The sequence below is a fragment of the Nelumbo lutea genome, chromosome 1 (assembly GCF_056320005.1).
Source record: "Nelumbo lutea isolate HS-2025 chromosome 1, American lotus-T2T, whole genome shotgun sequence".
NCBI classification, from domain to species: domain Eukaryota; kingdom Viridiplantae; phylum Streptophyta; class Magnoliopsida; order Proteales; family Nelumbonaceae; genus Nelumbo; species Nelumbo lutea.
Genome location: NC_142684.1, coordinates 174,529,255 through 174,541,565, shown reverse-complemented (window position 1 = coordinate 174,541,565; position 12,311 = coordinate 174,529,255). Strand labels below are relative to the sequence as shown.

Sequence of the window (12,311 nt, the reverse complement as noted above, 5' to 3'; positions counted from 1 at the left end):
CCAGCTTGATGTCAAAAATGCTTTCCTCAATGGTGACTTATAGGAGGAGGTATATATGGACATTCCAGCAGGCTTTTATGAAAATGTTGGTAAAGGAAAGGTGTGCAAACTCAGAAAATCTCTGTATGGACTGAAACAGTCACCTAGGTCTTGGTTTGACAGGTTCAGAGGGGCACTCATCCGTTTTGGATACACATAGACAGTTTGATCACACCCTCTTTGTGAAGAGGAGAGATGCTTTGGTGTCAATTCTGATTGTGTATGTGGATGATATAGTGGTGACAGGAAATGATCTAGAGGAGATCGATGATCTAAAAAAATCATTGCAGAAAGAATTTGAGATCAATGATTTTGGTGAACTCAAATACTTCTTAGGGATTGAAGTTGCAAGATCCAAGCATGGGATCTTCATTTCACAGAGAAAATATGTACTTGACCTACTGCGAGAGACTGGGAAGCTGGGGACCAAACCAGCAGATACTCTTATTGATCCAAATCACAGAATTAATGGTGTGGATGGTGAATTGGTAAAGGATGTGGGGAGATATCAAAGAATGGTGGGCCGATTGCTGTATTTGTGTATGACACGACCAGATATTTCTTATGCTGTCAGTGTTGTGAGTCAGTACATGCATGCACCTCGGGTTCAGCACTGGAAAGCTATTGAGAGAATACTTGCATATCTGAAAAAGCACCCTGGCAAAGGCATTCTTTTCTCAAATCATGAGAATCTGAAGCTAGAATCCTATACGGATGCAGACTGGGCAGGATGCTTAGATGACAGGAGGTCTACATCAGGAGTGTGTACCTTTATAGGTGGAAACTTGATCTCCTAGAAGAGTAAGAAGCAAGTGGTTGTGGCAAGGTCAAGTGCAGAGGCTGAGTATAGATCCATGGCTCATGGTGTCTCAGAACTTCTTTGGGTTAGATCTCTTTTGAGTGAGATTGGGGTGAAAGCAGAGGAACCTATGATGTTATACTGTGACAATCAGGCTACAATCAATATTGCCCACAATCCAATTCAGCATGATAAGACAAAACACATTGAAGTTGATAGACACTTTATAAGAGAAAGGGTAACAACCGGAGAAGTGTGTTTGCCTTGTGTCTCTTCAGAGTTGAAACTGGCTGATGTTCTCACTAAAGGGGTGGCAAGGAACAAGCTTGAACATGATCTATGCGAGTTGGGAATGTGTGACATTTACTCCCAACTTGAAGGGGAGTGTTGAAGATTAATTAGTTTTATGACTTTTTTTAAGTAGATGTTTTATGTTAGTTGTTAGATAGGAGGTGGGGACCATAGTAGTTATGTGAGTCCAAATTTTATTATGTTTTTTGAGTGTTATATATGTTGTTTTATGTTTTGCCACCCTATAAGGGCATAGTTGTCTTTGTATTGTTCTATTATTTTAGTATAAATAATAAGTGAAGGGGGCGGCCAGATTATTGCTCTCTTTTCTTTCAACTTCTCCTCTTCTCTTCTTCTCCTTCTCTCTTCAAGAAACTACTTTCTTTCATATTTTTTAATTCAGCAGATTTCTACTATAACTAATGTCTTTGAAAGGCTTATGAACCCCCACCCAAGAGTATAACTGACCCCACACAGACTTAACAATGTCTTCCTCTGTTGAAACACCATTGTTGAAAATGTGGAAAACTAGAACCTTTTGTTGGCAGGTCATGCCCCAAAAGGTTCAAACTTGTGAAATTCAATTGATCCCTATCTCCCACACCTGCTCTCCTTGTAAAACTAATGATCAGAGAACCTATTGTCTCCTTGTCTCCTGTGCTTATGTTCCAGGGATTTGGAGTCATTTTTTCCATCGTCAATATCCTTGGCAGCCTCCAGAAAACATTTCTCACTAGCATAAGAGATGGTCTTCCATTCACAAAATGATTTGTCTACTTTCACTTATTTTGGTTCCTAGAGTGAGTAGTGTTACGCTACACAAATGAACTCATTTCTGGTATTGCCACGCATCCATCGTAACATCCTCATCTCCACTACAATAATTTGTAGGTTTGTTTCTTTTTGATTGCCCAAAACTCTAGAAGTTGACATATCTGGGGAAAGAGAAGAGAAACTAGCAATCCCATCATCAACCTGCACTATATCTGCATATTTAGTCATAAATTGAATGTCAAAATTGCATTATAAGGGTCTCATTAAAAAGTAAGTCCACCATTCTGTCTACACTACTTGTGCATATAGAGGGGAAAAACCCCCTGTACAACATCCAAGTATTTTACAAAGATTATCTTGAGGTTATGATTTCATGAGATATTTCTAGTGCATTGAGTAAAAAAGTAACATAAACCAACTCAGTAAGAAAAAAAAAGGAAAAAACATACACCTAAAAATCTATATAAATCTCTCTCTTTATACTTTTGTTTCCATATGATGGTGGTGTTTAAGAAGAAACTAGTGTAGAAGGATGACACTCAGGTTGTCATTGTGTCACAAAAGTGGGATTAGCAATTCCTCTTAATCCAATGCAACCCTAGGAGCAGATGCATGAGATTGACAATTGCAAAAAGTTCGAGTTTAAATGAAAGACATTTAGTTTATTTTGATCTATAAACCATATAGTTTTGCATGTAACTGAGGATCAAGACCAACCATTTGATATGTCTCACCTAGGAGATTGATGTGCCAAAAAATCAGCATGGTTAGGTCATTTTTTACCACAGTTGTCATTAAATTACTCAAAAGTGATCAATTTGAATTTTTATCCATATTATCTAGTACATGGGCTCCATTTAATGGTAGGCCCTGATCCTTTGTTTCCATATAAGGCTTGAGCCAAAAGTCATTAGTTTTCTCTTGAGCTTTTTGAACATTACCCAAAGCAGAATATAACACAAGCAATCATTTTAGAAGTTTAATCAAGATAACATTCATAATTTCAGAATAATCCAATACTAGGTTCATGTGAAACTTACAATGTCAAATATATTGAATACAAAGACAAAAAAACCATATATAGAATAGTAAACCCATGGTTCTGCACCAACTGAAGTGTTGGGGTTCAATATCTCCTTTATGTGTTCCCAAAATGGTGAGCCAAGAATACTGCAAAGAAAGGATTCATATTAGAAAGTTGGATGAATAGCCTTTTCCTGATAAGGAGAACTCTGGAAATAAAGCACAGTACAAAAGTTGTTCTTTCTACATGTCAGTATCATGAGTTACTGGGCTGGTAAATGCAAAAGGAATTTTATGGTATCATCATCTGTATGCCACTAAGGGGATACAATGGAAATGTATGATGCGTATGAAGGGGATGAGACCAATGCTTGACAAATCCCTCTACACTCTTGCATAAAAGACAGAAAAATTGGATGATAACAACCATTAAAATCAATCCCAATCATTTAGATCATTTTTAACTCATAAAAACGTCCATTACCCAATGTTGGTCCCAGCTATCTGGAGTCTTGGGAGGGGTAGACTGGATGTGGTCCTAACCTTTGGCATTTTTTACACAAAGTGGCCACTCTCAAACTCAAATTTGTGTTCTCACGCTTGCTTACCCAAGAATTTTTAATGCACAAGTGCACATCAAATAGTTGTTAGTACCAAAAGAACAGTATGAGGCACAGTTAGGTGTTAGTATATCAACTAATGGAGCAATTGGATGGGTTCCATCAGGTTGAGGACCAAACAAATGCCAATGTAGTATTAAACTAACCCGCATACAACCCAAGATACATATTCCTCAATCCAAGAACAAATAAGGTCAGGAAGAATTAGGTCATACAAGGCAGTGTTTTAAAAGTGCAAGGTGCAAAAATACAAAAAAAAAAGTCAGAAAATTCAAAAAAGTTAAACATAATATTAATAAAAATATAAACTTAAGTTTTAAAATAAATGTTTTAAAAAACCTATTATCTAAAATTCAAATACATAAACATAACATGTAAAACATATTCAAATGAAAATTTAAAAATAAAATCAAACATATAAAGCATTTTCAAGCATGTAAAACCCACAATATCTTTTTTTCCTCAATTGCATTAATTCAAGTAGCTAATGTGATGTAAAACAGATTGCATTCTTGATTCTACGAGTCGCTTTTATACCACGCCCCTCGAGGAAAGCCCGAACAAGTCCATGTTAGGATCTTAAATTCTTAATTCTCACATAAAAAATAATGATTTTATAATTTTAATTGCATTTTAAGAAGATATTTTATTAGGATGAATTAATGAACAACACCAAAGCGGAATAGAACCCCCTATTTGTTAATGTTGTTCATTCATTCATCCTAATAAAATATCTTCTTAAAAGGCAATTAAAATTACAAAATCATTATTTATTTTGTGAGAATTAAGAATTTAAGACCCTAACATGGACTTGTTCGGGCTTGCCTCAAGGGCATGGTCAGGGGTGGAGCCCCTGGTCCAGCTGCCAGGTTCAAAAAAAAGAAAAAGAAAGAAAGAAAAAAGCGCACAATTTTGAGAATGTGCACGCCTGGGCTGAGGCGCAAGGTTCATGCCTAGGCGCACCAGGCTTGTGCCTTTTGAAAGGGCCGTGTCTAGGACCTAGGCAAGGCGCATACCCTAAAATGTGCCTCAAATGTGCACCTAGGCACGCCTTTTAAATCACTGATACAAGGTGAGTACAGATGGGAAAAACTTTATAAAGAATGCATACAAGCTACAAACACAATAATGAATTTGGCAAGAAATGAACTCATCTGAATGTCTATGCAATGCTCAAGCCTCTAAAGCGAATACCACTCTTGTTAATGTTCTTGCAATAAATATTTATAAATAGTTAAAGAGGAATTCAAGTAAACAACAAGTTTATACAACTCTTGCAAACTTCACCCTACAGACCATAATTGTCAAGGTGATGGCTTAGGCACCAAAGGAACCCATGGGGGGTCGCCTTAATCGCCAAGATATTTTTTACATGGTGCTCTTGGATACTTTTATATTCTTAATTTTTTGAGGTTATAATAATAAAATAGACATTATTAAACTAAACTATTCAGTTTAATTTAAAAAACTAGTTTCTCTTTTCTCATTTGTTAGGGTTCAATCAATAAATATACTGCCTTGAACTGATAAGCATGGAAGAACTCAAAATTTTATCCAATCAACACATATTGATTATTTTCTATGAAGATTATAGACAATTAATAGTGAAAGATGGTTGTTTCCTGCTATGAAATCTAAGGAATCACCCTAGGATTCATAGTTTTTATTTAAAAAAAATCACCAAGGCAACTAGGCAACAATTAATGGTAGAATATGGGTTTTATTCAAAAAACGTTGAGCTAATCCTTTTGCAGATACACTTGCGAAACAAGGGGTGGAAAGGAATCATTTGTTTTGGGTTATTTTGTAAGTTGTTGCTTCTTAAGGGGAGAGTTAAGAGCTTACCTCTCCCTCATGTTGTACTTTCTTCTCCGGTAGTTTCTTTAATGGTTCTGTACTTCTGTTATTGGTCAAAACAAAAACACCATGCCTCTAGATTCCACTACCTTACATTCTCAATGTAGAAATACAATGATAGCTTAACATGAGGAGCAATGAGCTTGCATGGTCACAACACTTTCTTTTGATCTTCCAATAAAATATAACACATTATCAATCAAATGAAAAAACAAATCACTCAGCGAGTGTGTGTAGGTGATTTGGTTTTGATGTGTTCACATAGTCGCAACACTTGTTATCCTCTAACAAAACATAAGCATGCTATTAATCAAACAAATAACCAAATCACTGAATGAGTGCATGCCTAGGTGATTTGGTTTTGATGATTTCACATGGTCACAACACTTTCTTGTTATCCTATAATAAAACACAAACATGCTAATAATCAAAATGCCTAAATAGTGCATACCATTTTCCTACCCCAAATGATACAATAACAACCCACTAACATATGAAAAAATAGAGAGTACCTCTAAGGTCTACCACCTTACTATGACAAGCAAGAAATGCCAAGGTTGCCTAACATGTGTTATGGTGTGTTCATATGGTCACAATACTTTCCTGTTGCCTTCCAATAAAACACTAAACTACAATCAATCAAAAAGAAAAACCAAATCACCCAGTGGATGCATGCCTAGGTGATTTGATTCCGATGAGTTCACATGGTCACAACACTTTCTTCATCATCCAATAAGTCACAAACATGCTAATAATCAAACTTAAAACCAAATTACCTTGCAAGTGCATGCCTAGGTGATTCGTAATATAAACATTTTATCAATCAAATTAAAGATGAACTTACCCAGTGAGTGCATGCTTGTTGTTGCTACTTGCTACCACAAGTGATACATGAACTACCCGTTATATGATAAAAGGGAGACTACCTCTAGAATCCACTACCTTACTGAGAATATCAAGAAATACAAAGGTAGCCTAACATGTGGAGTAATGAGTTCACATAATCATAATACTTTCTGAGCCTCTAAAAAAATCCAAACATGCTACAAGTCTAAGGATAAACCAAATCACCTAGTGAGTGCATGACTAGGTGATTTGGTTTTCATGAGTTCACAAAGGCATGTCTGTTATTACTACACCAAATGATATATGAACAACCCACTATCATATAAAATAGAGACCACCTCTAGGATACTTTTATATTCTTAACTTTTTTTGAGATTATAAAAATAAAACACACATTATTAAACTAAATTATTCAATTTGAGTTAAAATACTAGTTTCTTTTTATTATTTTTCTTATTTGTTAGGGTTCAATCAAGTATACTATCTTGAACCCTCGAAGACTTCAAAATCTGAACTAATAGGCATGGAAGAACTCAAAATTTTGTCCAAAACACATATTTTCCTAGGAAAAAAAAATAGAGGCTCAGCCCAACTATTTCCTGAAATTTCTTTTCTTTCTTCAATTTTTTCATGAATATGTTGATTTTCTATGCTTTAAATGAAGATTATAAATTTTCTTATGAAGATTATAGACAATTAATAGTCAAAGATGGTTGCTGTTGCTATGGAACCAAGGGGATTACCCTAAATTCATGATTTTTATTCGGAAAAAAATAAAAAAATCAAATAGGCAAGGCCTAGGTGCCTGCCTAGGCAGCTAGGGGACAAGGCACCCCCTATCACCTAGCCTCACCTCAGTGGCTTAAAAACCAGGCTACAGACATGGTAGGACCCACAATGACTCACTACTAGACAAACATTTTCATGATCTCATCTTGTATATAGGTCAAAGAAATCCCACGATTGCATAAGCAAATTGAATATGTATTATTGGGCTTTGGTTGGAAAGAATTGCCTGAACCCTCAATCAAAACCCTATCTGACCTAAGTCTGACTTGTAATTTGATAATTGAAGCCCAAGAAAAGATTTGATTCTCAATCCAAACTTGTCCCATGATTGAGTCAGGTCAGTCAAATTGGGATGCACCAAGCCAAGCTGAAATTCTTTGACATTTTCATGAACTACTGGAACTTTTCTATACAGAATGTCTAGAGTATGATTGATATTTCAAAAATAAAATGAAATGCTGTAATTATAAATGTTTGAAACTTAAAAATTATGATGGTATAGGGATGCCATGTATGAGACCAGGTCATCAGGTTGAAATTCTCAACCCAATTATGAGGAAATCCAGGTTGATTATCAGGGTTCTGTTTTAAAATGGTTGATTGGTTTCTTTTTTCTGTTCAATTTTTCTGGTTAAGGTGACTTTTTTGGGTGGGAGTTGGGCACTTCTAACCTGGATCCTACCTTAGTAGACATTGCTTGGAGTTATACTGGGCAGAGTTTAAACCTATGCAAGTCAGGTAGATAGACTTTCAATTGAAAATCCTCTGCTATTTATGTATCCTAAAGGTGAAAAGATAAACATGTATAAACTAACTGTTGGGAGAATAACCTTGCAAGGATGCTTGGAAATGCCAAGAGATAAGTAGTGGTGAGAACAGGCTGCATTCCTGATGGATTAATGTTGAAAGGGATATAAGGTTCCACCTCAGTAATTGGAGAGTCATCTCTGCCCATAATACCAAATGACATTGATAAGTATCAGTATGTGCATATCATGTTTCAATCAACTATTAGAAAGTACAACAGTAAGATAACATAATGCATTATATGAACCAAATAACAAGAAAATAAAAACATTTTCTTTAAAAATCATCTAATGAAATTTTATGGAGTCATATGAGAAAAATTAGCAAGCTTGTAGCTTGCCAATAAACAACCCCACTTTGAATATCAGGATAACAATGATTAGAAATTGACCTTGCAGCAGAAGCAAGTTTGAAAGCATAATATTGCAACTTTATCTTTCTGCAACCCTCCGTTACCACAACTGCCCACATGGTAACTACAGTGAAAACACCAAGTACCACAAGAATGTACGGCCACCAACTCACAACACTTCCTGCAATATGGCAAATATAGATAAAGTACAAGCAGCCAAACAGTGATGGTACTGAATGTCGTACGAAAGAACCATAATTGCCATAGTATAAGTTATATGTCCATTGCAACAGTCAAAGAATACATTGGTGGATCTGGGTGGGTTCAATTTGGCAATCAGAGCCCACATCTCTTTTAATTGGTAGCTGAGACTCCTAGGACCACTGGATCTGTCCCTCATCTGATCAATCACAATCTAGGAATGTCCTTCCAATTTGAACTCACATGGACCACAGAGATAGATGGTAAAGTCCCTTATAAAAGTGATACCAACATGTTCTTGCTGAATCCCCTAAACCCACTGGACTCTCCACAAGCATCAGCCATCACCTGTCCTGAATACATTATCCTAATACCAGAGGAGCCAGGATTTGCCACTGAATATCAAAGTTGAGTGCAATGGCATTCCCACTAGGGATTGTTGAGTCATGAACAATCTTATCTCTATTGGGATCTCATCTAACTACAGTGCTTCAGCCTCTTATCATTGCATCCATATTAATGACATAAAAGATCTCCATAGTTTGGATCCAATGGATAACCAACTCTGAGCTTGGAGGGTGAGGAATGGTGGCCAAACTTCTGTGATGTTCATGGGGAAAGGGATTCAAGGGACCAAAGCAGAAGAAAGAACAGCATCAGACAACCTGGGATTCATTCCTCCAGTGGTGAAATTGGTCCACTCTGATCTTGTCCTCTCTCTGGGGACACCTCCAACTAACCTCTGACACCCTGTTACCGAAGGGTCAACGAGAGTGTCAGGTGATAGGTACAAAGAAGTTGTAGTGCCTATGGAAGAGAGGATACTAACTTGAGGTCCAAGCTGTCTCTCCAAGGCTGCCGAGGTTTCAAAGGGTGGTTCCAATCAAGCTAATATTCTAACTCAATGAGGCCTTTTTGCTCTTATCCGGTGCTGTTCAGGTGGCAGCAAGACACTCTGCTTATGTAGTGAAGTCCCTAGGCAGCATTTTTCAGGGCAATGAGGAAGTTGTAACAGTCACTTTCAAAGAGAGTTTGGAAGGTCCTGAGGTGACCTTGTCAAGTCATAAGCAAGTTGATGGTGGTCTTTCTGAGGGGCCGCCCAAAGAATCTGAACAGCTCAGGTGGGTTATGCTAGAACCAAGCTCTCCTGAGGGGAAGAGCGGTGAAAAATTAGAGATGTCTCCAAGAGCATGAGAGGTACGGACCAAGCAGAAGGGACAAATCTTAATGGCAGAGGTTGATTGGTGGAGCAAGGGGAGTTTGGGTTATTTGGTTTTTCACATTTCTAATTTGGTTGTTGGTCTTTGGCAGTGCTGTTCAGTGATGCAGGGTTTTGCTGATCTGTGATTTTTCTTAAAAGGGTTCACTTGAGTGGTCTTTCATCTTCTGAATGGATTATGTTCCAAGATTTATATGGCTTTGGTTTTCTTTTTAGTGGGGTGGATGGTTGATCCCTTGTTCCTTCTTGTGTTTGGTTGATCCTTTTGGAAAAGGGTGGTTCATGTATGGGGTTCTGGGTTGGCAGGGTGGCCTTCTATCCTTGCCCTCATTCTTTGGCTGTTGGTCCAATGTGCTCCATGTCTAATTCCCTTTTACTTTAACAAAATTTGCTTTTAATAACAATAAAAGATCTCTTACAGAACAGAACCTATTTGTTTGGCATCCTTATCCACTATGCTAACAATTATGCAAGAGTATGAGAGCAATAAGAAGAGGATGAATGCATTTCTCCAGCCATTCCAGTACACAGACCCATTATTTGAGTAAAGGAAATCCACATCATTCAGAAAATCCTAAAGGGAAAAGGGTAGATTTGAATAACTCTAGTATTTATTTCTCCAAACAATTGTTGTATAACAGGGAAAAGTTGAAACCGACGATGAGAACCTGAGAGTTGAGACAACATCTTGTACAAAGTATCCGTGTAGCCAGTCAATATTCCAGCACATATTATCAGGGACGACCCTTGACCTAAAGCATGCATTACCAATCAGAAAGGGGGAAATATTATTACCATGCCATTATATAATATTAAAGAATGAATATGATTCACCAGAAAGCCATTCAAATAAATTGCATAATGTTGTCACTGTTTGAAGCAAACATTCTAGAGACACAAAATTAAGGTATCTGAACACTTCTTAGCATGAAATCTAACAGCTACAAAGCACATGATTGGACAGCACTGCTTTGTTTTCTTTCTCCTCTAATATACCCATTTCCTGATTAGGAAACAATATAGTAACCATGGATCTACATATAATTGAACACCTGCATTTCTTTGGGAGCTGTAACTCTCCATATCAAATAAAAAGGAAGCTGTATGCAAAAAATCCAAGGCCATACTTTTCTCAAGCCTGGTGGATACAACTTGAGAACTAGACAAAAGGACTATTGTTCCTTCTGAGTCAGTTTTTTATCAGCACCAGAAAAGATTTTATTAAATTAGGAAAGAAAATTACACCTTCTGAAGTCAGTTTTAATAATCTTATTTTTTTTATAAATAAGTAAGATTTGTATGACTCAAAAGGTTTCCCTCAAAGGTAATTACAAAAAGAATAATCCCAGTCTTCAGCTTTCACTGACACGAGTATAAGATATGGCAACTATTAACTCTTATAATATTGTCGAAAAGAATTTCCTCCCGTTGAATTGCAAACTGATCTGGCCTTAAATCAATGAATTCCTTCAGTCTGCTATCTCCGAGCTTTGATTGATCAAAATCTCTTTTATTGTGCTCTAACCATATAGACCAAGATAGAGCACCTGGAACCAATTGCCATAGCACCTTGCCTCTCCTACCAAACACCTGAGAAGACCAATATGCTATCAGCAAAGGGGCGTGTGCATGTGTCATCATTGGTTGGGTTTGGGGGTCTGGTTTATTTGTTGTCATTGGTTAAAAAGTCTGTTGTTTGGGTTTGCTGGTGAACTGATATGGTGGTTTCTTTTGGTTTGGTTGTTTAGTTTGGTCTGTTTTCTTTGTTTCATTGAGTTTGGAGTCTTATTGTGGCAGCAATATAATTAAATTTTCAATCCTCATTTCACTTTATTTTCCACCAAGGCTTCAACATTTCTCCACCCCCCCTCCTAGGGTTTTAGGGTCACTCAAGTTCAGTGAAGAAGACCCAAAGCAAAGGACTTTTGGGGAAACACCTCCTGTTCTGGAAAAAGAACCCAAAAACTGATGTAACAAAGGATAGATAGGGAGTCTTCTGAGACTATCTTTTGATGCACATATGGGGAAATATTGGATACTGCCGGCCCCAAGCTGGATAAAGGAGGGCTGTGTCAAGTAGGCAGCAGGCATAAAAACATTTAGCAAAACCTGTATGAACATGAATCCAGAATCATTGTGTGACTTTTGATTAAGTTCAATGGTGAGACAGGATTCACATAGCAAATATTTGAGAGTAAGGCTTCAATTCAACAAGCCTTAATCTAGAGGGTGTTGATTTGAGCAGAAGTCATTATAAGCAGTGAGAATAACCATCACTTTGTTGCTATATCATTTTGTCTATGGGTTTCTAGAACATTGCTTTTCTTTGTTCAAGAGTAAATATGGACACTGCCTCTGCAGATTTTTTAACAATTTGTGCCTCAGGGAGGATCTAGGGGGGTTACTGCATCTAGGCAAGGGTTGTTTTGTGCCATGGGTTGGTATGTTCAGTGTTGAATTTTTGAGAGGCTGGATGCATGTATAACAATCTGGTACAAATGCAGGACAGAACTGCTTTCTCTTTTTGACAGTTGTTGAGATTTCCACTATTTCTTTCTTTTCTTTGAACTTATTTGTATATGTGTCATTTTTACTTTGATTGGTATCAAAAGAAGCTTTATTAAATAAGCTTAAGAAAAGAACAGGACTCATACCAATAAGCTGGCATATAAAAGAAGGCCCCTCCAAGAGAAA

General features: G+C 37.0%; 1 protein-coding gene across 4 annotated transcripts in view; it reads right to left on the bottom strand.

Annotated features, from left to right (window-relative positions):
* The window catches only part of SCY2 (SecY protein transport family protein), a 35,362-nt gene that overhangs the window by 11,676 nt on the left and 11,375 nt on the right, over positions 1 to 12,311 (bottom strand). For all 4 annotated transcript variants that reach the window (XR_016104177.1, XR_016104178.1, XM_088960828.1 and 1 more), the window contains exons 7-10: positions 10,286 to 10,369; positions 8,237 to 8,378; positions 7,869 to 7,985; positions 2,944 to 3,073 (exon numbers count right to left, since the gene is read on the bottom strand). Coding sequence is in view for 2 of the 4 variants with exons in the window: in XM_088960828.1 (XP_088816954.1) it covers positions 2,944 to 3,073; positions 7,869 to 7,985; positions 8,237 to 8,378; positions 10,286 to 10,369 (473 nt within the window). In the remaining 2 variants the exon portion in view is untranslated. The remainder of the gene's footprint in view (positions 1 to 2,943; positions 3,074 to 7,868; positions 7,986 to 8,236; positions 8,379 to 10,285; positions 10,370 to 12,311) is intronic.